Source organism: Orycteropus afer, unplaced genomic scaffold (assembly GCF_000298275.1).
Source record: "Orycteropus afer afer isolate SDZICR_OR568_19922 unplaced genomic scaffold, OryAfe1.0 scaffold00286, whole genome shotgun sequence".
Taxonomy (NCBI): Eukaryota; Metazoa; Chordata; class Mammalia; order Tubulidentata; family Orycteropodidae; genus Orycteropus; species Orycteropus afer.
In genome coordinates this window covers 2,142,416-2,165,806 of record NW_006921873.1, presented here as the reverse complement: position 1 = coordinate 2,165,806, position 23,391 = coordinate 2,142,416, and the positions used below count along the sequence as shown (strand labels likewise).

At 36.8% G+C, this 23,391-nt stretch overlaps 1 protein-coding gene across 1 annotated transcript in view; it reads left to right on the top strand.

The window, feature by feature from the left end:
* The window catches only part of TBC1D32 (TBC1 domain family member 32), a 350,348-nt gene that overhangs the window by 109,928 nt on the left and 217,029 nt on the right, over positions 1–23,391 (top strand). Inside the window, exons 12-15 of the mRNA XM_042782292.1 lie at positions 2,047–2,187; positions 2,791–2,883; positions 10,789–10,931; positions 14,793–14,920. Coding sequence (XP_042638226.1) covers positions 2,047–2,187; positions 2,791–2,883; positions 10,789–10,931; positions 14,793–14,920 — 505 coding nt within the window. The remainder of the gene's footprint in view (positions 1–2,046; positions 2,188–2,790; positions 2,884–10,788; positions 10,932–14,792; positions 14,921–23,391) is intronic.

Here is a 23,391-nt window from a genome sequence, read left to right as displayed (position 1 = left end):
GAGCCCCCAAAATGTTGGGTTCCCCTTCACCAAGGCTCCCCCAACCCAAGTCAGGGATAACGCCACCCGAAATCACTCACGAAAGACGTCTCTTGATGCAAAAGCAGGAGGAGTTTATTCGGAGTTCCAGCGCGCTGGGGCTCCACTCATATCCCATGCGGGGGCAGAGGAGTGGAGCCACGTTTGTTATTCTTGATGATACCATTTTTCCTTGGATTCACTCATTCTCATCTAATAATTCTTAGTTACTTTTAAAATTCTTCTTTTCTTTTTGTATTTATCCTCAAGTGTTTTGGCTTTTACTTTTTTTTCTCTTTAAACACCTGCTTTCTCTGGTGGAGCTTATTTACTTTCATGGTTTCAAATATATATATATATCTACATACACACACACACATTCATTTTTCCCTCTAAATATTTAAGTGCACATCTCATTCTAACCCACGTATACTTATATGCTTATTTGATGTCTCCATCTGGATGTTAGACGAGCATAACCAACCATCTTAAAATACCAAGATCCGAAATCACAGTTTCTTTTCATTCTAGACCTGATTTTTTTTTTTTTTTAAGAATCATTTAAACAGAAGGAAAATTCATCATGCACACAAATATTTGAGTTAGAATCTTGAGAACATTTTTATCATTCTTTCACTTCCTGCAAGTAATCCCTGGATAAGTTACACTGATTCTATTTCCTTAATCTTTTTTTTAAAATCCTCCCTTTCTCCATTTTTTTTATACCAGTGCTTTTGTTCAGTATTTTTTTAAAACAAGTCTCCTTATATCTAACCTTGCCTATCTTCAGTTCATCTTTTATGCTGCCAGTAGAGTTAGTTTTCCACATGTATATTTGATTATGTTAATATCCTGCTTAAACCCAAATCAAGCTCACTGCTGTTGAGTTGGTCCCGACTCATAGCGACCCCTCCTTGGGTTTCTGAGGCAGTATCTCTACGGAAAAACTCAATGCTATCAAGTTGAGTCTGACTCATAGCGACCCTATAGGACAGAGTGGAACTTTGTCATAGGATTTACAAGGCTGTAATTCTTTATGGAAACAGACTGCCTCATTTTTCTCCCATAGAGGGGCTGGTGGGTTAGAATAGTTAAAGCATGGGTCAACAGCTCAATACTTTAGTCACTACACCACCAAAGCTTCTTAAAAAACCTTTAATACTTACCCCATTGCCTCTATCATAAAGTCTATTGCTAAGTACTCTGTGATCAGCCCCCCTTTACCCTCTAGGCTCCCATCTCTCCTGTTTGCCCTCCTTGTGCTCTGGTCATACTATATTTGCCATATTCTTGAGTTGAAAGCCCAGTTTCATGCATCTTAGTGATTTAATTTTTAAATTTTAGAATATTTATTGTGGTGAAATATATATGACAAAATATTCTAACCATTTTACATGTATAGTTTAATGACATTAATTGCATTATATCCATTTCTAAATTTTTTATCACCCATAACAAAAACTCTGTACCACTTAAGCTTATTTATTTTAATACCAACAAATAGTTCAGGGTTTTATATAAAATAGGTACTCAATAAATCTTGAATGTATGGGCAAATGAGTTAATGAAAGATATATATTAGAAAACGTGTATTTTAGATATCCTAATTTCATTTGCAAATATGGTTGTATGTATGTTCTTTTGCATTATCAGCATTTAACTGGTAGAATTAGGTAGTAAGTAACATTTTCTACTGACTTTCTCTCCACCTTAACTCTTGAAGACCCCTTTGATCATTATAGATGATAACTTTAAAATCTCATGGTGACTGTTTTAGAATAAGTACTCTACACAACTACATTTTTCTGAGGTTTGCCAAATTTTATGGTGACTTTTTTCTCTCAGAGGTTTAGGTATAAAAGATCTTAGATAATTCTAAGAAATGACAAGGAAAAAAATATTTTATTTCCATCAATGGTGTCTCCATTGTAGATAGTTAACCTTGTTTAATGTTCAGAAGGGGATGAAGACAGTATTGTAAAATGTAATAGCATTAAAATAAATGTTCTTGTTTATTTCTCTTTAAAGGGAACAAACGGAAAAATTTCTATTACTCAGGACAAGAATTACAGTATATTTATTTCATTCACTCACTGTGCCTTTTAGGAAGGTTATTGGTCTATACTCAAGGCAGAAAGCTATTTCCTATAAAGTTGAAGAATAGAAAAGGTAAGTGAAATTAGGAGAAATGAATATATTCATATATAATACTATGTTCATAAGATTTATAAGCTCTGGCTCTGCATATAGGATTATTATTATATACAGGTTGTATAGACATGCAATGTATACATTTATCTGAGAGCTAAGTGCACAAAATTAACATGATGTATATTCATAAAAAATTCTTTTAGAAACATACTTTTTATACAGTGTGAATATAAATTATATAAATGCTAATTTAGTTCAATAATCCCATTTCTATGGGTTATTAAAATTTGGAAATTTGGCCTGTTTTTTTCTAAGGTAGGTAGCTTCGTCCCTTTTAGTCCTGACTGTAGGACAGTCTTTATGAATACTCAGAAGTGTAGGTGAATGGTAGCTTAGCTAAATTTTTATGAATTATAAGCGTATGTTGTTGTTGTTATTGTTATGTGCCATCGAGTCAGACCTGACTCATAGCAACCCTTCCTTGGGTTTCCGAGGCAGTATCACTATGGAAGTAGATTGCCCAACCTTCCTTCCGAGGAGTGGCTGGTGGGTTTGAACCGCCAGCCTTCTGGTTAGCAGTCAAGTGCCTTAAGACTAATTTTTCTTTTTTTCTTTTTAAAGATTCAGTATCCCTTATAGATCTGTTGGTTCTATTTACCCAGCTTATCTATTATTCACCAAGTTGTCCAAAGATGACATCAGCTGCACATTCAGGTAATTTTGCTTCTAGTTTAAATTGAATAATAGAAAACATCTAAAAGTATTAAAGGATTCTGTTGTCTAGATGTTGTCAATGACTGAATTTAGTAAATAGCTTTCATGAAGATTACTCATAAAAAATTACATTGGTCCTGGAAGTAAGCCATGAAATTTAATTTTGCTCATTGATATTTTAAGATACTCCTAGTTTGCTGCCTTTTCATTTATAATCAATTTCACTGAGAATTTTAATATTCTTTTGTAATAGTTTGAATGGTAGCTACTAATGTGATCTATTTTGCTACTCTGTTGTGTCTGTATACCTGAACAATTTGATAAGCTTACTTTTTTATTTGCTGACATCCAAAACATCAGTCTTTATCAGAGGTTTTTTTTTTTTTCCAATTAAAAAATAAAGCCAAAAACCTTCCTATTTTTTTCAGTGAAATGCCTTTTAATCTTATGGCTATTGATTGATTTATGAAAATGTTTTACAGTGCTCACACTCAAAAGATAACTTTGACAGTTTTTTTCTTTAAATAATCATTTTCAGAATAAGGCATTCAATAACAAAACACTTTCATAACCTTAGAATCATAATTCTCTAAACTGGAAGCTACCTTAAAAATACTGGCATAAATTCTGAGAGGATCTCAAGTGAATCAAAAAAAAAAAATCATGCTTTAATGTTGTAATTCATTTATCAGCTCTTGTTGTTGCATGCCTCTGATGCTATTCCAACTCATAGCAACTCTCCATGACAGAGTAGAACTGCCCAGTAGGATTTCCTTAATCTTCACAGGAGCAGATTGCCAGGTCTTTCTTCTGCAGCAATGCTCTGTGTGTTAGAACCTCTAATTTTTCAGTTAGTAGTGGGTGCTTAGTCATTGTACTACTAGGGTCCTTATTTATCAACTAGTCCGTTTGATTTACTGAGCCCTAGTAGCACAGTGAGTAAAGTGCTTGGGTGCTAACCGATAGATAGGCCCGTGGTTCGAACCTACTGAGTGCTCTTTAGGAGAAAGATGTGGCAGTTGGTTTCCATAAAGATTTATAGTCTTCAAAACTCTATAGGGAAGTTCTACTCTGTCCTGCAGGATCACAGTGAGTTGGAATCAACCTAATTGCATGCACAATGATGACAGGTTTTATCTATGCAGTTAGAACAGGCTATTAATTCTAACAGTGGTTTTGAGGCTTTATTCTGCCTTTATAGTATTTACATGTATGAAGTTCTAGTTTAGGTCCACTAGCCATGTACTTCTACAATATTCTATACGTCCTGTATCATAAAAATCGTCTTTCTTTACTATAATTATTTGTTAATAGCTTGGTTTATAGTCTCTTGGATATTTTAATTGCATTTATTTGTCTACAATGCCTCGTATAGTATCTGGCATATGTAGACACTCAGTAAATAATACATGATTAGATGACATAAAGACTATATGCTCATCAATAATATCTCTTATTGTACACATTTCTCATCTAGAACAGGTTGAAAATCACTGAACTTCCTTTTCATTTTGTTTTTATCAAGTACTGACTTGAAGTCTTCCTGTATTCATGGCATACAGAATGTTTTCGTTGTTCGCTGCCATTGAATCAGTTGTGACTCATACTGACCCTGTGTACAACACAATGATACACTGCCAGTCCTGCTCCACCCTCACCATTGTTGCTGTGTTTCAGCCCATTATGCGGCCACTTTGGCCACTCTGTCAATCCATCTCAGCGACTGGTCCCTCCTCATAACATGTCCAAAGTAAGTGAAACAAAGTGTAGTCATCCTTGTGTATAAGAAATACTCTGGCTGTACTTCTTCCAAGATAGTTTTGTTTGTTCTTCTGGCAGTCCATAGTATATTCAGTATTCTCTGCCAACACCATAATTCAGAAGTATCAACTCTTCAATCATCCTTTTTCATTGTCTAGATTTTGCTTGCATATGAGCAGTTGAAAATACTGTGGCATGAGTGAGGTACACCTTAGTCCTCAAAGTTACATCTTTGCTATTTACCACCTTAAAGAGGGCTTTTGCAGGAGATTTACTGAATGCAGTACGTCTTTGATTTCTTGACTGCTGCTTCCATGGGCATTATGGATCCAAGTAAAATGAAATCTTTGACAACTGCAATGTTTTCTCCATTTATCATAATGTTCCTTGTAGGTCCAGTGAGCATTTTTGTTTTCTTTATGTTAAGGTGTAATACATATTGAAGCCTGTAGTCTTTGATCTTCATCAGTAGTACTTCAAGTCTTCTTCACGTTTGGAAGCAAGATTGTATCATCTGTATATGTTGTTGTTGTTAGGTGCCATCGAGTCGTTTCCGACTCATAGCGACCCAATGCACAGCAGAACTTAACACTGCCCGATCCCACGCCAGCTCCATGATCCTTGCTATACTTGAGCCCATCATGACAGCCACCATGTCAATCCATCTCGTTGAAGGCCTTCCCCTCTTTCATTGACCCTCCACCCTACCAAGCATGACATCCTTCTCCAGGGAATGGTCCCTTCTGACAACATGACCAAAGTAGGTGAGACGAAATCTGGCCGTTCTCGCTTCCAAGGAGCATATTGGGTGCACTTCCTCCAGGATAGATCTGTTAGTTCTTTCAGCAGTCCATGGTACTTTCAGCATTCTTCGTCAGCACCACAACTCAAAAGCATCAACTCTTCTTTGGTCTTCCTTATTCATTGTCCAGCTCTCATATACATATGAGGCAATTGGAAATATCATGGCTTGTGTCAGGCGCACCTTAGTCCTCAAGGAGACATCCTTGCTTCTCAGCACTTGAAACAGTTCCTTCTTGGTTGACCTTTCCAGTGCTACACATTGTCTAATGTCCTGACTGTTGCTTCCATTGGCATCAATTGTAGAACCAAGCAACGTGAATTCTTTGACAAACTCAGTCTTTTCTCCATTTATCATGATGCTGCTTATTGGTCCAGTTGTGAGGATTTTTGTCTTTTTATACTGAGATGTACTCCATACTGCAGACTGTTCCTCCATCTTCATCAGTAAGTGCCTCAAGTCATCCTCACTTTCAGCAAGCAAAGTTGTATCATCTGCATATCTCAGGTTGTTAATGATTCTTCCTTCAATCCTGATTCCACATTTTTCTTCATATAGTCCAGCTTCTCGGATTATTTGCTCAGCATGTAGATTGAATAAGTGTGGGGAAAGGATACAACCCTGACGCACTCCCTTCTTGATTTTAAACTACATAGTGTCCCCTTGTTCTGTTCAAACGACAGCCTCCTGGTCACAGTACAGGTTACTCATGAGTACAATCAAGTGTTCGGGAATTCCCAGTCTTCTCAGTGTTATCCATAATTTGTCATGATCCACACAATCAAATGCCTTTGCATAGTCAATAAAACACAAGTAAATATCTTTCTGGTATTCTTTGCCTTGAGCCAAGATCCATCTGACAACAGCTATGATATCCCTTGTCCCATGTCCTCTTCTGAATCTAGCTTGCACCTCTGGAAGTTCTCTGTCAATATACTGCTGCAACCATTTTTTAATTATCTTCAGTAAGATCTTAACTTGCATGCAATATTAATTATATTGTTCTACAATTTCCACATTGTGTAGGATCACCTTCCTTTGGAGTGGGTACAAATATGGATCTCTTCCAGTCAGTTGGCCAGGTAACTGTCTTCCAAATCTCTTGGCGTAACTGAGTGAGTGCCTCCAATGGGGCATCCGTTTGTTGAAATATCTCAATGGATAATCATCTGTATATAGCAGGCTGTTAATGAGTCTTCCTCCAATCCTGATAACACATTCTTCTTCATGTAGTCCAGCTTCTCAGATTATCAGCATGCAGATTGGATAATTATGGTGAAACAATACAATAACCATGATACACACCTTGCCCGATTTAAACTGTACAGTATCTGTTTTGGTTACCTAGTGCTGCTCTAACAGAAGATATACCACTAATAGAAAGGCTTGAACAAACAGGAGTTTATTCTTTTACAGTTGTGGACTTTAGAAGTCCAAGTTCAAAGTGCCGGGCTCTAGGGGCTGGGTGAAAACACTTCAACCTTGGCCTTCAGCTCTGCCTCCTGCTCCAGGCCCACTGAAGGTAGACACTTTTCTTCACTGAGATAGCTGCTAGCTGCTGAGGCTGACATGCGAAAAGGTACAGTCCCAGTGTTACCAAATGACACAGCAGGCTACTAATTGAAATCCAGAAGAAGACCTAAGATTAGCAGGGCAGGGCAGGCTGCTGACCAGTGATACCACACATGCAGGGTTCAGGTGTGCCAAAAAGCTGGTGATCTTCCTCAAAGTTGTTTCTCATATACTGAAAGCAGCCCACATCCCTAAAGCAGCTACTCAGCTGCTCCAGTAGATTCCACCACACAGTTTACCAGTCTCACCATGGGGAATAACTACAACCAACTGCTCAGCCATTCAACCATGCCTAGCCAAGTAAACATACAACCTTAACTACCACAGTATGCCTTTGTTCTGTATGAGCAACTGCCTCTTGGTCTGTTTACAGGTCCCTCATTGAGCACCTTAAGTGTTCTGAAATTCCCATTCTTTGCAGTATTATCCATAATTTGGTATGATCTACACAGGTGAATGTTATTGTATTACCAATAAAACACAGATAAACATCTCTCTGGTATTCTCTGCCTTCAGTTAAACTCCATCTGATAAGAATAGTGATAATCCTCATTTTACTTCCTCTTCTGAGTCCAGCTGGAATTCCTGACAGCGCCCTGTCAGTGTACTGCTACAATCATTTTTGAATGCTCTTTAGCAAAATTTTACTTGTGTGTGATGTTAATGCTATTGTTTGATAATTTCTACATTCTCCTGGATCACCTTTTTTTCAAAATGGATACAAATATGGATCTCTTCCACAAATATGGCTGGCTAGTGGTCTTTCATATTTCTTGGCCAATTTCTGGAGTGTTATTTTCACCCATGCTTTCAGCTCAGCTTGGACTTTTTTCTACAGTGTTACTGGTTCTTGATCATATGCTACCCTTGAAATGGATGAACCTTCACCAATTTTTTTTGGTCGAGTGATTGTATATATCCCTTACATATTCTTTTGATGCTTTCTGCATCAATTTTTGTTCAAAATTTTCCCATAGAATCCTTCATTATTGCAACTTGACACTTGAATTTTTTCTTCAGTTGTTTCAGCTTGAAAAATGCCAAGTGTGTTCTTCCCTTTATTTTTCTAACTGCAGGTGTTTGCACATTTTATTGTAATACTTACTTTGTCTATTTGAGCTGTCCTTTAAAATCTGTTCAGTTCTTTCTTCTTCATTTCTTCCATTCAGCTTAGCTACTCTACATTTAACAGCAAGTCTCATAATCTCTTCTGACATCCATTTTTGTCTTTTCTTTCTTGTCTCTTTAATGACCTTTCGATTTCTTCATACTTGATTTCATCCCACAACTCCTCTGGTTTTCGGTCATTAGTGTTCACTGCATCAAATCTGTTCCCCAGGTGGTCTCTAAATTCAAGTAGGATATACTCAAGTTTGTGCTCTATTTCTTTTGGACTTGTTTTAATTTTCTTCAGCATAACCTTGAACTTGTGTATAAAGAATTGATGGTCTGTTCAGCATTCAGCCCTTTATCTTTTCTGACTGAAGAGATTGAGTTTCTCCATCATCTCTTTCCACAGATATGGTTGATATGATTCCTGTGTATTCCATGTGCGTAGTTCTGTTTACATTTTTGAAAAAATTGCTTGAAGTGAATGTTGTTAGTTTTGGAAAATTCTATTGTGTGATCTCTGTTGTCCTTTCTATCACCAGAGACATGTTTTCCAGCTACTGACCCTTCTTCTTTGTTTCCAGTTTTTGCATTCCAATCACCAGTGATTAACAATGCATCTTGATTGCATATTTGATCAATTTCAGACTGCAGAAGTTGGTAAAAATCTCCAATTCGTGTTTGGTGTCAGTGGTTTTTGCATAATTTGAACAATATTCACATCAGCTGCTCTTTCTTGTAGGCTTATGTATATATATTGGATAATTTTTGAGATGTTCTTTTGATGATGATTGGAACCCATTCCTCTTCAATTTTTTATTTCCAGCATAGGAGACACTATGACTCTCTAGTTCAAAATGGCCAATAACAGTCCATTTCAGCTCAGTAATGCTTAGGATATTGATCTTTATTTGTTCCAATCCATTTTGATCATTTCCCATTTTTCTAGGTGCACACACACAGTTTTTACATTCTACATACCAATTATTAATATATATTTACAGGTGTGTGTTCTCATTTTGAGTGACTGTATCAGCAGATGAAGGTCCTGAGAGCTTTACTTTATGCACATCAAGTTCAACTTTACTTTGAGAAAGCAGGTCTTCCACAGTTGTATTTTGAGTGCCTTCCAACCTGATGGGTTCATCTTCTGGCAGTATATCAGACAATGTTCAGCTGGTATTCATAACATTTTCCTTGGCCAGTTTTTTTGGAAGTAGGTCTCCAGGTCCTCTTTCCTAGTTTGTCTTAGTCTAGAAGCTCTGCTGAAACTTGTGTGGCATGGGTGGCCCTGCTGGTATTTGAAATTCTGGTGGCATAGCACCCAGCATCAGAACAACACACAGGCCATCATAGCAGTACAAACTGGCAGACAAGTGGTGGTCCTGGAGAGAAGGGGTGGTTTATTTCACTCACAAAGTACCTGATACACAGTAGGTATTAGCAGGTGGTAGTAGAATGCATGTTGAGAGAATGAGTTCTTGCTCAAATGCCATGAGCTCCTTATGCAGAGATCATACCTTTGAGTCCCTTGTGACTGCACATAGCAAGTGCTCTGTAGCTGTAGCTGAATATATGCAGAAATGAGTGAAAACACCACAGTGTTTCTTAATTATTTTTTGGAAACAGTTTCTCAAACTTTCTCAAAGTTTCTCAAAACGTTTCAAAAACAATTTAGACAACTTTTCTCATGAATCATTTGAGAGTACAGATCTGAGGCCCCTTACCTCTTACAGATATAAGGGTATTCTAGCATCACAACACCATGCAAGCCAGCACAGTACAAAAACTGACAGATTAGTGGTGGGAGTAGAGACTATCGTAAGATAAATGAAAAATTTTGGTGCTAGCCTTGATAGTGTATTTTACTAGGACATCCTTACTCACAGTACTTTGTTTTGGTTCCTTATTTTCCTCAATTGTTGTTGTGAGGATATATGAGGTTACATATCTGAAGTATATTAATTATGAAACTAAATATATATATATATATATATATATATATATATATATATATATATATCTCCTTCAGGAGCCATGCCTAGTGTTATATTTATGTGTGTATGTCTTACCTGTATTCCTTTACATATTTTAAATTAAAATATGTAAAATGCTCTTTCTTTTCATTGCATTTGTAGTAACAGGAGAATATACTAGTCTCCATAAACGTTTACCCTTTTCTCTGCTTCCTTTTTGGTCACTGATAGTCTGTTTTAATGATTCTGGATTGATTTTCTCGTGGGCTTAACATGTGAATTTAGTGTTTAAGAAAAAGAAAGAAAGTGAAAAGAAGTAAAAATGTTTGCTAGGAAGAGAAAAGAGTTTTAAGTTTGCTTCAAACCCTATCTTCAGTTGTGCAGTGATTTGACATTAGAGTGAAATGCTCTTATGTTCTTGTCTTTTGTCATTTATATTTGTTACCATTTACTTGCTTTTTATTAACGTGAAAAGCTATATTAAGATAATTGATAGCCCCTTAAGCTTCAGGTTATAATTTTGATAATATATCATCCTTTGGAAATTGAGTTGTGATTTTTGTACTGTTTTATTGACCTTGATATTGAATTTTTTTGGATCAGCAATACATAATAAAGCAAAAATAAAAAGTACTAAGTATTTAATCATTTTTTTAATATTTAAAAGTGGTTTTTGTTTTTCAGAGAATTACTCTCCTGCAGGTATGGTCACTGAAGTTCTACAGATACTCTGTGATCAAAAAGAATGTGCAATGGAATGCTTATATAACAGTACTGTGATAGAGGCACTTCTTCAGCCTATTCATAATTTAATGAAGGGAACTGAGGTTGGTATTATATACTAAAGAGTTAATAGAATCTCTCTGAACTAGGTATTAATGAATATTCAATGACACTTTATTTATAGACTTGATTTATTTGAAATACTACTACATTACAACTTATTTCCACATATGAATGTATTTTGTACTGATAAAAATTTTTATTCATATTTAAGTAATAGTTTATGCAGTCAGTTGATTTGTTAGTTATGACAGTGATGGTGGTGGGGGAAAAGTACATGTAACATTTAAAAATTTTTTTCCAGTCAGTTTTAGATCTGCTGATGTGAAGACCTTATATGAATTCTGTTCTATTCTATTAAGAAGCTATTTGTTTTACAGACCTGATGAATTTTGCGGATTTTTTTTTTTTTTGCTTTAATGGTAATTTTATAGCCTTTGGAAATAGTTATTTTACCAAGGATCCAACTCTGTTTAATATTAAGAAGAACTATTCCTACTTTACAGAGCCCTGGTGGTGCAATGGTTAAGCACTTGGCTGCTAGCCGCAGGTCTGTGCTTGACCCTGTCAGCTGCTCCACAGGAGAAAAGACAGGATGATCTGCTGTAGCCTAGGAACCCTCATGCGGCAGTTCTCCTCTGTCCTGCAGTGCTGATATGAGTCAGAATCGACTTGACAGCTTACAACAGCGTTACTTTAGAAAGAAAGCTAATTTACAATTCCAGTTTTGAAATACATACATTTCTTTATATTTTCACAGTATATTCCTTTACATGATATAACTTTAATCCTCACAACTGAGGCTGAAAAAAGTGATTTGCTCAAGATCACAGATTCAACAAGTAACAGATTTAGTATTATGACTATAAGCCTTGTTCTCTTAATATATCCTTCTATTTCTGTGACTTCTGGAAATGACTTTAAAAGCTCATCAATAAGCTAATGTAGTGCTTTTGCTAATTTCATTTCTCTTGTATCCCTGTCTCTTAAAGGGCCATGCAGTTGCCCATCCATTCATGCATTCATTACTTATCACTCATTCAGAAAACATGTATTAAGTGTGTGAATTTACAAAGTATGGCATTCTGGGTGATTAGTAAGTGAATATGTGATAAATTATAGGCAACCTTGGGAAAATAAGCTAAGTAGAGAGGAAACAAATAGAATTCTTACTACATAGCTTAATATAATAGAAAGTTGTAATATCAATATCATAGTAAAATATAAATTATATATTAGTGCAGAGAAATGTCTTACATCATAGTTACCACTTGTATCTTTGCTTTTGTACATTTTTAACTTTCTGTTTTCTTTTCATGTCTTCCCTTTACCTAAAAACATGCTCATAATTGTGACAGGGCATCTCTTGACTACTCAGTGTTCATCTTTAGCTATCACCTAGTATCTGATCTTTTTAATGGTTGGACTTTTGATTGACTTGGTTACTGTCATTATTGTCTTGATTCACTTGCCTCCTAATCATTTTTCAGATTATTGCATTATGATTTGCCTCCATCCCACCATTACTCTGCTCTTGGCCATACCTTCCTAAATAGGTAATTAGTGATTTTTCAGAAAAGTGTTTACCTGGTCTTTAACAGTTGACAGCTTTTGAGGTTCTCTTTACTTGACCTCATAAAATTATTCCTTCTAATTTTATTTTCCTTTCCTTCCTGATCTTTTTTTTCACCTCATTCACCTCTGAGGTTGCCACTTTCAGGCCCCTGGGGAGGTTGGGATTTAGTTAACTTTTCTTTTCTCTCTGTACATATTTATTGGTTCATTTTCTCCATTCCATGAATTAAAAGTATGGTTAATTCATAAATATATATATATTTTTCACTCCAGCCTTGTGTGTGGTTGCTTGAGGAGTAGCTTTTCAAGTTGAATTCCTTAAGCAAACTCAGTGTTTTCAAAGCAGTAGTATTTTTCTGCTCCAGATCTGCTTCTCCGAGCTTCCTTCTATTTCCCTTTGTGGTAACTAGGACTTGTGACAACTTAGACTCCTTCCTTAGTAATGAAGACCTGTAGACTGGTTTTCCTATGTATGTCTAAAATCCATTTATTCCTTTTAATCTCTACTGCTTCTGCTTTAGCTTAAGCCCCAATAATTTGTTGCCTGGAATGTTGCAATAATTTCATTATGCTTTTCTTCTGCCTGTTTTTCAAATTTCCAGCTCTGGTGGCATAGTGCCTAGGCATTTGACTGCTAACCAGAAGGCTGGCGGTTCAAACCCACCAGCCACTCCTTGGAAGGAAGATTGGGCAATCTACTTCCGTAATGATAACTGCCTTGGAAACCTAAGGAGGGGTCGCTATGAGTCGGATCCGACTTGATGGCAGTGAATTGGTTCTTTTGGTTTTGGTACTCTATATTGTCACCAAGGCTGCCGTGTACTTTCCTGCTTGTTGCTTGCTGGATGAATTTCAAACTTTTTAATTTGGCATCTACCAGGTTTCCTGTTTTATTGTTTGCTATGTTCATTACCAAGTACTCAAATTATAATAAATCATTTACGTTCTATAAATAAAATTTTTGTATCTCCATGGGTTTGCATTCTTTTCTGTTACCTTGGAAAGTCCTAAACTTGGCTGACGTAGAATATTCTTCTTTACAGACCATAGATTATTTCAAGAATATTTCATGAAATTTCCTCTCAGTTCTTCCTCCCAAAGTTATGTATTTTCTTCTCTATACTCCCATATTATATATTTTTTTAAAATTGTAATTTTATTATGCTAGAATTATTTATTCCTGACATTAGGGAGCAGACCTCTGACAACAGGTAGACATTCCGTATCTAATTTAAGACATTCAGCATTGCACACTGAGCCATAGCCATGTCACTAGTCTTGTGCTAGATTCTGGAAACACAGAATTGAAAAAGAATCACTTTTACGGAACTTACTCTAATAGGAGAGTTAGACTATAAACATAAAATGTTACAAATGAGGAACAGAATGTTTGAAAAATATGGTTTTATTTTTGTTTATAGAGAGAAGGAAAGCAAGCTGGGAAGAAGTGTGTGTATGATTAAAGAGATTTAGTGTGATAAGGAAAAACTGGCTCATATAATAGAGTTCATTGTCTGGGTGAATTTACTTGACTCATCATTAGTAAAGCTAACAACTGAATTTATTAGAATATGTTGCTTGCAAAGTAGGAGTATTCATTGAAATTTATTATAGAGCATATACACTGGCATCTATCAAGGTCCAGGTACATAAGCAGGTCTTAGAAAAAACAAGTAGTGGACTAAGGCTTCTTTATGGGCTCCAGTATTAATGTGGCTTCCCAATTTTCAATACTTGCTCCATACTATTTTGATATACATTGCCAAAGGTTTTCAGTACTTTCATTTAAAAGTCAGAAGCCCATCAATCTGATTGATTCAGCTTAGTTTTCTCACAAGGTGACATCATTGGCCACAGCCAGTCCATGGATTGATTCATTCATAACCTACCCAATCAGCTATGGAAAGTGATTGTTTCCCTTATAAAGGACAGGTGTATGTCATACATTATGTATAGTATAATTTGATTGGATATAAAGGAGCCCAATGGGTGGGAAGCAAAAGACAGTAGAAATGGAGGGGCAACTGCATTTGTCAAACAGAATTATGTATAAAACTGTAACAGCAGCAGTTCTTTCAACAATTTTAATAAACAATAACTGGTTTGAGTGAAAAATTTGTATTTATTTGCCTCATCAACTCTGTTGATATGAGCATATAGTCTAGTGACACATTTAGTTCATATATATCATTTTACAGCCAAAAAAATCATTAATTTTTTATGGTAATATAACTTTATTAAGCTATACTGCCACGCTTGAATTTTAGTCTGTGTTATGCTAGCATGCCATAAAATTATACGATTTGTCTTGTTATCTTTTTAATATACAGGCTGCTTCATATTGCTCGGAAACAGCTTTAATTCATATAGCTGATATTTTAGCAAGAATTGCATCTGTAGAAGAAGGTCTTATTTTACTTCTTTATGGAGAGAATGTGAACTCTTCCGAAGAAGAAAAGTATGTACCTAAATTAAATAATTTATTTTTTAAATATATTTTCTCTGTTTGATTAAAAGTTTCCAAAATATCATACAAATAATGAATATCTGAATTGCTACTCTAGTTTAATATCCTGACCAGCCACCAGTAAAATATTAGATGACCTTTAGAAGATTGAAGGAGTAACCAGGATTATAGATTGTGCTGGCAGAGTAGACTAGATGTCCACGATTTCAAAATAAGAATAAGAAAGTCCACTCTAAGTGGGGGCCTCTCTCGTTATGTGTTTCCTTGGACTTTCTGTTTTAAATTTCTGAAGCCACATATGATTGATTCAGAGTCAACTTGTGGTGGTTATGTTTGTGTGTCAACTCGGCTGGGCCTGGTTGAGTGGGTGGGTAGCTGGTAGTGGTTATTCCCCATGATGAGACTGGCAATCAACTCCATGGTGGGACCTACCACAAGCAGCTGAGTAACTGCTTTAGGGATGTGGTCTGCTTCTCATATATAAGAAGCAGCTTTGGGAATGGTCTCTAGCTTATAGCACATTTGAACCTTGCATGTAGCTGTGTTGTTGTGCAGCAGCCTCCCATACTCTGCCAGCCTTGGGACTTACAATGGACTTGCGTTAATGGCCTGCTGTGCCGTTTGGTAACATTGCGACTGTGCCATTTTATTTGTCGATCTTGGGCCTGTTAACCTCAGCAGCTAGTAGCTGCCTGAGTGAAGAGATGCCTATTTCAGTGGGCAAGGAGCAAGAGGCAGAGCTGAAGCCCAAGGTCAAGGGGCTTTCACTCAGCCCCTAGAGCCTGACACTTTGAACTTGGACTTCTAGTCTCCCGAACTGTAAGAGAATAAACTCGTGTTTGTTTAAGCCATCCCATTTGTGGTATATTCTTTTCAGAGTGGCACTAGGTAACCAGAATGCAACTACACAAAGGTGCACAAAGAAGTTAATTATTTCCCCTTTTCCTTTTCTTTTCACCTAGTTCCATTATCTGGCTAACCCACTGTAATAATTTAATGTCACTAAAATGTTCCTAGGAAGAAAGGTTGGGCAATCTACTTCTGTAGTGATGTTGTTGTTGTTAAGTGCCGTCGAGTCGTTTCCGACTCATAGTTACCCCATGCACAGCAGAACGAAACACTGCCCGATCCCGTGCCAGCCCCACAATCCCTGCTATACTTGAGCCCATCATCGCAGCCACCGTATCAATCCATGTCCTTGAAGGCCTCCCCCTCTTTCGTCGACCCTCCACCCTCCAAGCATGACATCTTTCTCCAGGGAATGGTCCCTTCTTAAAACATGACCAAAATAGATGAGACGAAGTCTGGCCATTCTTGCTTCCAAGGAGCATTCTGGCTGCACTTCCTCCAGGACAGATCTGTTAGTTCTTTTAGCAGTCCACGGTACTTTCTGTGGTGATACTGCCTGGGAAATCCAAGGAGAGGTCGCTATGAGTCGGGTCTGACTCGATGGCACATAACAACAACAACAACAACAAAATGTTCCTAATTTATTCCATGCTTATAATGATGCCCCAAACATACATCTACATTTATAGAATTTTCATCTACCCTTTGCTAAAATGGTGTAGGTTCTTGAGAGGAGCAAAACCAGTGAAACATATACCTGTTGTGTTGTTAGGTGCCGTTGAGTCATCTCTGACTTACAGTGACTCTATATACAACAGAACGAAATACTGCCCAGTCCTTTGCCAGCCTTACAATCCTTTCTATACCTGAGTTCATTGTGGCAGCCACTATGTCAATGCATGTAGTTGAGGGCCTTCTCCTTTGCTGACCCTCCACTTTACCAAGCATGGCATACTTCTCCAGGGAATGGTCTATTCTGACAACCTAACCAAAGTAGGTGAGATGAAGTCTGGCCATTTTCACTTCTAAGGAGCAGTCTGGCTGCACTCCCTCCGGGACAGATTGGTTTGTTCTTCTCACAGTCCTGGTAGTTTCAGTATGCTTTGCCAACACCATGACTTAAAAGCATCAACTCCTCTTCCATATGCCTTGTTCACTGTCTAGCTTTCACATGCATATGAGGTTATGGAAAATACAATGGCTTGAATTAGGCACACCTTAGTCTTCAAAGAGATATCTTTGCTTTTCAGCACTTGAAAGAGGTCTTTTGCAGCAGATTTGCCCAGTGCAGTACGTCATCTCGTGTCTTGACTGCTGCTTCCATTGGTGTTGATTGTGGAACCAAGTAACATGAAATCTTTGACAATGTCAATCTTTTCTCCATTTATCGGGATGCTGCTTATTGGTCCAGTTGTGAAGATTTTCATTTCCTTTATGTTGAGGTGTAATTCATACTGCAGACTGTAGTCTTTGATCTTCATCAGTAAGTGCTTCAAGTCATCCTAACTTTCAGTAAGAAAAGTTGTGTCATCCTCATGTCACAGGTTATTAGTTAATTAATTAATCCAGCCCTGATGCCATATTCTTCTTCATATAGTCCAGCTTCTCTAATTATTTGCTTAGCATATAGACTGAATAAGTATGGTGAAAGGATACAACCCTGACAAACACTCTTCCTGATTTTAAACCATGCAGTGTCCTCTTGTTCTGTTTGAATGACCACTTCTTGGTCTGTGTACAGATTCCTCATGAGCACAATTGAGTGTTCGGGAATTCCCATTCTTCTCAATGTTATCCATAATTTGTTATTATCTACACAGTTGAGTGCTTTTGCATAGTCAATAAACCCCAAGTACATATCTTTCTGGTATTCTTTGCTTTCAGCTAAGATCCATCTGACATCAGCAGTGATATCCTATATTCTACATCCTCTTCTGAATCAGCTTACATTTCTGGAAGCTGTCTGTCAATATACTGCTGCAACTGTTTTTAAATTATCCTCAGCAAAATTTTACTTGTTTTTGATATTAGTGATATTGTTCGATAATTTCACATTCTGTGCAATAAACTTCCTTTGGAATGGGTATAGATATGGATTTCTTCAGTCATTTGGCCAGTAGCCGTCTTCCAGATTTCTTGGCATAGATTAGTAAGTACCTTCAGTGTGGCATCTGTATGTTGAAACATCTCAGTAGGTATTTTATCAATTCCTGGAGTCTTGTTTTTCATGAATTTCTTCAGTGCAGCTTTGACTTCTTCCTTCAATACTAGTGGTTCTTGATCATATGCCACCTCCTGAAATGGATGAACATCAACCAATTCTTTTTGGTACAGTCATTGTGTGTATTCCTTCCATCTTCTTTGATGTTTCCTGCATCATTCAATTATTTTGCCCATAGAATCTTCCAGTGTTGCAACTCGAAGCTTAAATTTTTCCTCAGTTCTTTCAGGTTGAGAAATGCTGAACATGTTCTTTCCTTTTGGTTTTGTAATTCCAGGTCTTTGCACATTTCATTTTAATAGTTGACTTTGTCTTTTTGAGCTATTCTTTGAAATCTTCTGTTCAGCTCTGTTGTCATTTCTTCTTTTTGCTTTAGCTATTTTCTGTTTAAGAACAAGTTTCAGAACCTCTTCTGACATCCATTTTGATCTTTTCTTCCTTTCCTGTCTTTTTGCTGTCCTTTTGCTTTCTCAGTGTGTCAAATCTCTTCTTCAGATGGTCTCTGAATTCACATGGGATATAATCAAGGTCATATTTCTGCTCTTGTGAACTTGTTTTAATTGTCTTCATGTTCAGCTTGAACTTGCATGTGAGCAGTGGATGGCCTGTTCCACAGTCAGCTCCTGGCCTTGTTTTGACTGAAGATACTGAGCTTCTCCATCACCTCTTTCCACAGATGTAGTCGGTCTGGTGAGGTCACATGGATAGCCGCCATTTATGTTGTTGAACAAAGGTGTTGCAATGAATAAGTCATTGGTCTTGTAAAAGTCTGTCATGTGATCTCCAACATTATTTCTTTTACTAAGGCCATATTTTCCAGCAACCTGTGATTCTTCTTTGTTTTCAACTTTCACATTCCAATCACCAATAATCATCAGTACATCTTGGTAGCATATTTGCTCAATTTTAGACTGCAGAAGTTGGTAAATATCTTCAAATTCTTCATCTTTGGTGTAGGTGGTTGGTGTATAAATTTGAATAATAGTAGTATTAACTGGTCTTCCTTGGAGGCGTATGGATATTATCCTATCAGTGACAGCATTGTATTTCAGGTTAGATCTTGAAAGTTTTTTTTGTGATCATCAGTGCCACGGCATTCCTCTTCATTTTGTTATTACTGGCATATGATAGTAGATCATATGGTTGTCTGATTCAAAATGGCCACAGCCAGTCTGTTTCAGCTCACTAATATCTAGGATATCAATCTTTACGTGTTCCATTTTGTTTTTTAAGTAGCTGTGGTGGTGCAGTTCCTAAGGCATTTGACTACTAACCTAGAGGTTGGTGGTTCAAATCCACCAGCTGTTCCATGGAAGAAAGATGGGGCAATCTACTTCTGTAAAGATTTACTTCCTTGGAAACCCAAAGCAGAATCAAGTTGATGGCAGTGAGTTTGGTGGTTTTTTTTTTTTTTTTTTTTTAATTTTGTTTTGGAAACTTCCAGTTTTCCTCAATTCTTTCTTTGTATATTCCATGTTCTGATTATTAATGGATGTGTGCATCTACAATCAATTGTGAGTTATGCCCCATTAGCAAATGGAGGTCTTGAAAGCTTTACTCCATCCACATCATTAAGGTCGGCTCTACTTTGAGGAGGCAGCTCTTCCCCAGTCATACTTTTATTTTCCAAACTGGGAGGCTCATCATCTTTCAGTGGTATTCATAAGGTTTTCACTGGCCAGTACTTTGAGAAGTAGATAGTCCCTTCCTTCTTCCAAGTCTGTCTTAGTGGAAGCTGTACTGAAACCTTTCTACCATGGGTGACTCTGCTGGTATTTGAAATACCAGTGGTATAGCCTCCATCACAGCAACACACAAGCCACCATAGAATGACAGACTGACAGACGAGTGGTGGATATAAATACATGCAGAGTGAGATTCATTTCAAGGAAATGACACATGCAGTTATGGAGGCTGGCGAGTCCTGAATCCATTGGTCAGGCATTAGGCTTGAGGCTTTTCTTGGCTCATATGGTTGCAGGGGCTGGCAAATGCACAATCACTAGGTAAGATGGCAAACTGCTGGCTCTTGGGGCTGCAGGAGCTGATGCACATAAAAATCTGCGGTCACATCTGAAGAACTGGAGGTAGGATAATAAAGAGTTATGTGCAGGATTGAGAGCGGGCAGGCTTTACTAGAATATCCATATAGGCTTACCTCAGAGGTATTGCTGGTTCAGTCCCAGACCACTTCAATAAAGGGAATATTGCAGGGAAGCACGTCACTCAGCTCTTCTGACTTTCTAGTGCATATAACAACAACAATGGTGCATATAAAAGTAATATTTGCAGTATACTATAGTCTAGTAAGGAGCTCTGGTAGCATAGTGCCTAAGGCACTTGACTGCTAACCAGAAGGCTGGTGGTTCAAACCCACCAGCCACTCCTCGGAAGGAAGGTTGGGCATTCCTACTTCCGTAGTGATACTGCCTCGGAAACCCAAGGAGGGGTCGCTATGAGTCGGGGCCGACTCGATGGCAAATAATAACAACAACAACATAGTCTAGTAAGTACGTGTATTATGTAAAAATTTGAAATATCATGAGATTTACCAAAATGTGACAGAGACATGATGTGAGCACATGCTATTAAAAAATGATGCATGTAGACTTGCTTGAAGCAGGGTTGCTATAAACCTTCAATTTGTAAAAAACATAGTATCTGCAAAGTGGTATTAAATGAAGTACAGTAAAACAATGTATGACTGTATATATTGAGTACAGGGCACACCCCCAAGGAAATTACTCTTGTAACTGATTGGCTGCTTATATCAGACCAGAGAATGGGGGATGATAACATATTATCTGCCAAATTACTGAGAATCATGACCTAGCCAAATTGACATGTAACCTTAGCCATCACTAAACCAAAAACCAGACCTATTGCCATGGATTTGATTCTGATTTAGAGTGACCATGTAGGACAGAGTAGAACTGTGCCATATAGTTTCTAAGACTGTAAATATTTGTGGAAGCAGACTGCCTCATCTTTCGCCTGTGGAGAGGCTGGAAGGTTCAAACTAGCAATCTTTTGGTTACCAGCCAAATGCTTTAGGTGCCACCAGCGCTCCTTTCAACCATCACAGGCACCACACATACATTGCTCTGCATTTTGCTCCATTTTTTATGTAGCATAGCATCTTTCCAGGTGAGTACAGAATAAAACAATTATTTTTAATAGCTATTTTTAATAACACTTTTTGTATGACTTTATCATAATTTATTAAAAATTTTCGCCATTAATGGGCATTTAGGTTTAAGTTTATTTTTTAAATATCTTACATTCTTGCCTTTTTGTTTTTTAAATATCAATAGGATAGATTTCTGAAAGTAGTATTTGTAGGTCAAGGGCATGTACATTTTAAATTTTGAAATATTACCAGTTTGCTTTCCAGGATTTCTTCTGAACCTTCATTGTTCAGTGGTTAATAGTACATATCCTGATTATGTACATAATAAGCTAAACACTGAAATAATCTCAAATGTCCAGTAACAAGAGGATAATTGATTAAATTATGTGTGTAAATTGGAGCACTAAGCAGATGTAATAGGGAATGAAGGGTATTTTGTGTATTGGCTCTGGAGTTATCTTAAGGATATAATACTAGTAAGTAAAAAAAAAAAATAGTAGGTTGTTTATAGAATGCCATCTTTTGAATAAGAGAGGAGATATGGATAAATAAAACCACACTTGATTATATTTTTCAAAAATTAGTAATGAAATGATAAACTGAAAATTTATAATAATGGTTGCTTTTAAGAGAAGGGAAAGAATATCATGGAGAGGCAGGTATGGAATTCCAATGCCTGGGATTATACTTTCTTATACCTGGATTTGATTTTGGAATCATGTAACTGTTTTACATATTTGAAACAAAATTAAATCAAAAAGAGAAAAAGTTCCAGTCCTTAAAAATTGTACACAATTGGAAGTAAGTGAATTTAAGTATTAAACCATCAAGTTAGTGATATATTCAGAAAGAGAAAAGAATTACTTCAAGTGATGTAATTTTTGGTGGAGCATTTCTAGTGGGATATTCTAAGGTAAAACCAAAAATAAATAAATAAATAAAGCCTTAAAGATCTTAAACTGCATTCTCAGTATATTTTTAGAAGTAGTATTAGTAGTGGTATTTTGAGAATATTTCTTGTGTTTACTAAGAGAAAGTAAATAAGTCATTATATTAATGTCATAAGAACCTAAAATTTTTAGTATAAGAGAAAAAAAATATAAAAGAAAATTAAAAGAGTTAAATAAAACCCTGTAATCTTAAATTCAAAATGGAAATAAAAGTATAAACTTACCGTTTTTTCTCTTAAAAATTACATTTTTTTCTAGCACTACCACCAAAGAAAGGAGTTCTGGTGGCATGGTGCCTAAGGCATTTGTCTACTAACCAGAAGGCTGGCTGTTCAAATCCATCAGCAGCTCCTCAGTAGGAAGTCTGGGCAATCTACTTCCATAGATATACTGCCTCTGAAACCCAAGGAGAGGTGGCTATGAGTCAAAATCAACTTGCTGGTAGTGAGGTTTTTTTTTTTTTTTGAAAGAAACACCAAAAGGGCCTAAAATAGTGACAGATTCATAGCAATGAGCTGGGACCCAGATTATGTCTCAATTTTTTTTCTCCACTATAATAAGGCAAAACAAAACAAAACAGAAAAAAACCTCACTGCCATTGAGTCAATTCTGACTCATAGTGACTCTTTTAGGACAGTGGAACTGCCCAGAGTTTGCAAAGCTGTAAATCTTTATGCAACTGCTTTGTATTTCTCTTGCAGAATGGCTGATGGGTTCCAACTGCCAACCTTTTGTTTAGCAGCCAAATGCTTTAACTACTACTGCACCAGAGCTCCTTAAAGATGAGGCAGGGATCCTTAAAGAAGTGGTTGTTTCTGAGTGTGGGCCAGAAAATCTACAAGGTGATCATAGGATATCTTACTGTTTGAATAGGCAAGGAAGCCATCTAAAACTAAGGGGACAGTGTCAAAGATACCTCAGTACTAACCAGAAAGGGCCTCTCACTGGCTGAAGACGGGCAGTTGGAGGGTCAAAAAATATTAACTAAAAAGGGTTGAAATACATAAAGTGCTTTATGTATTTCAAAAAGGTATTTAAAAGATCGGTTTACTTGTTGAGGTTGTTATAGCACTAACTCATTACTTTGCAAATTTTTTTTTTTTTTTTTTTTTTAAAGATTAAAGCATTTCTCTGGCCTTTCCTGGACAAACTGTATTTTAGTATAACTAAAAGAAGAATTCCAGCTAATAGATGCAAAAATAATGATACATTTAGAAAATTTCCTTTTGGTAACTTCTAGTGAAAAAGTAGGAGCTCTGGTAGCATAGTGGCTAAAAGCACTTGACTGCTAACCAGAAGGCTGGCGGTTCAA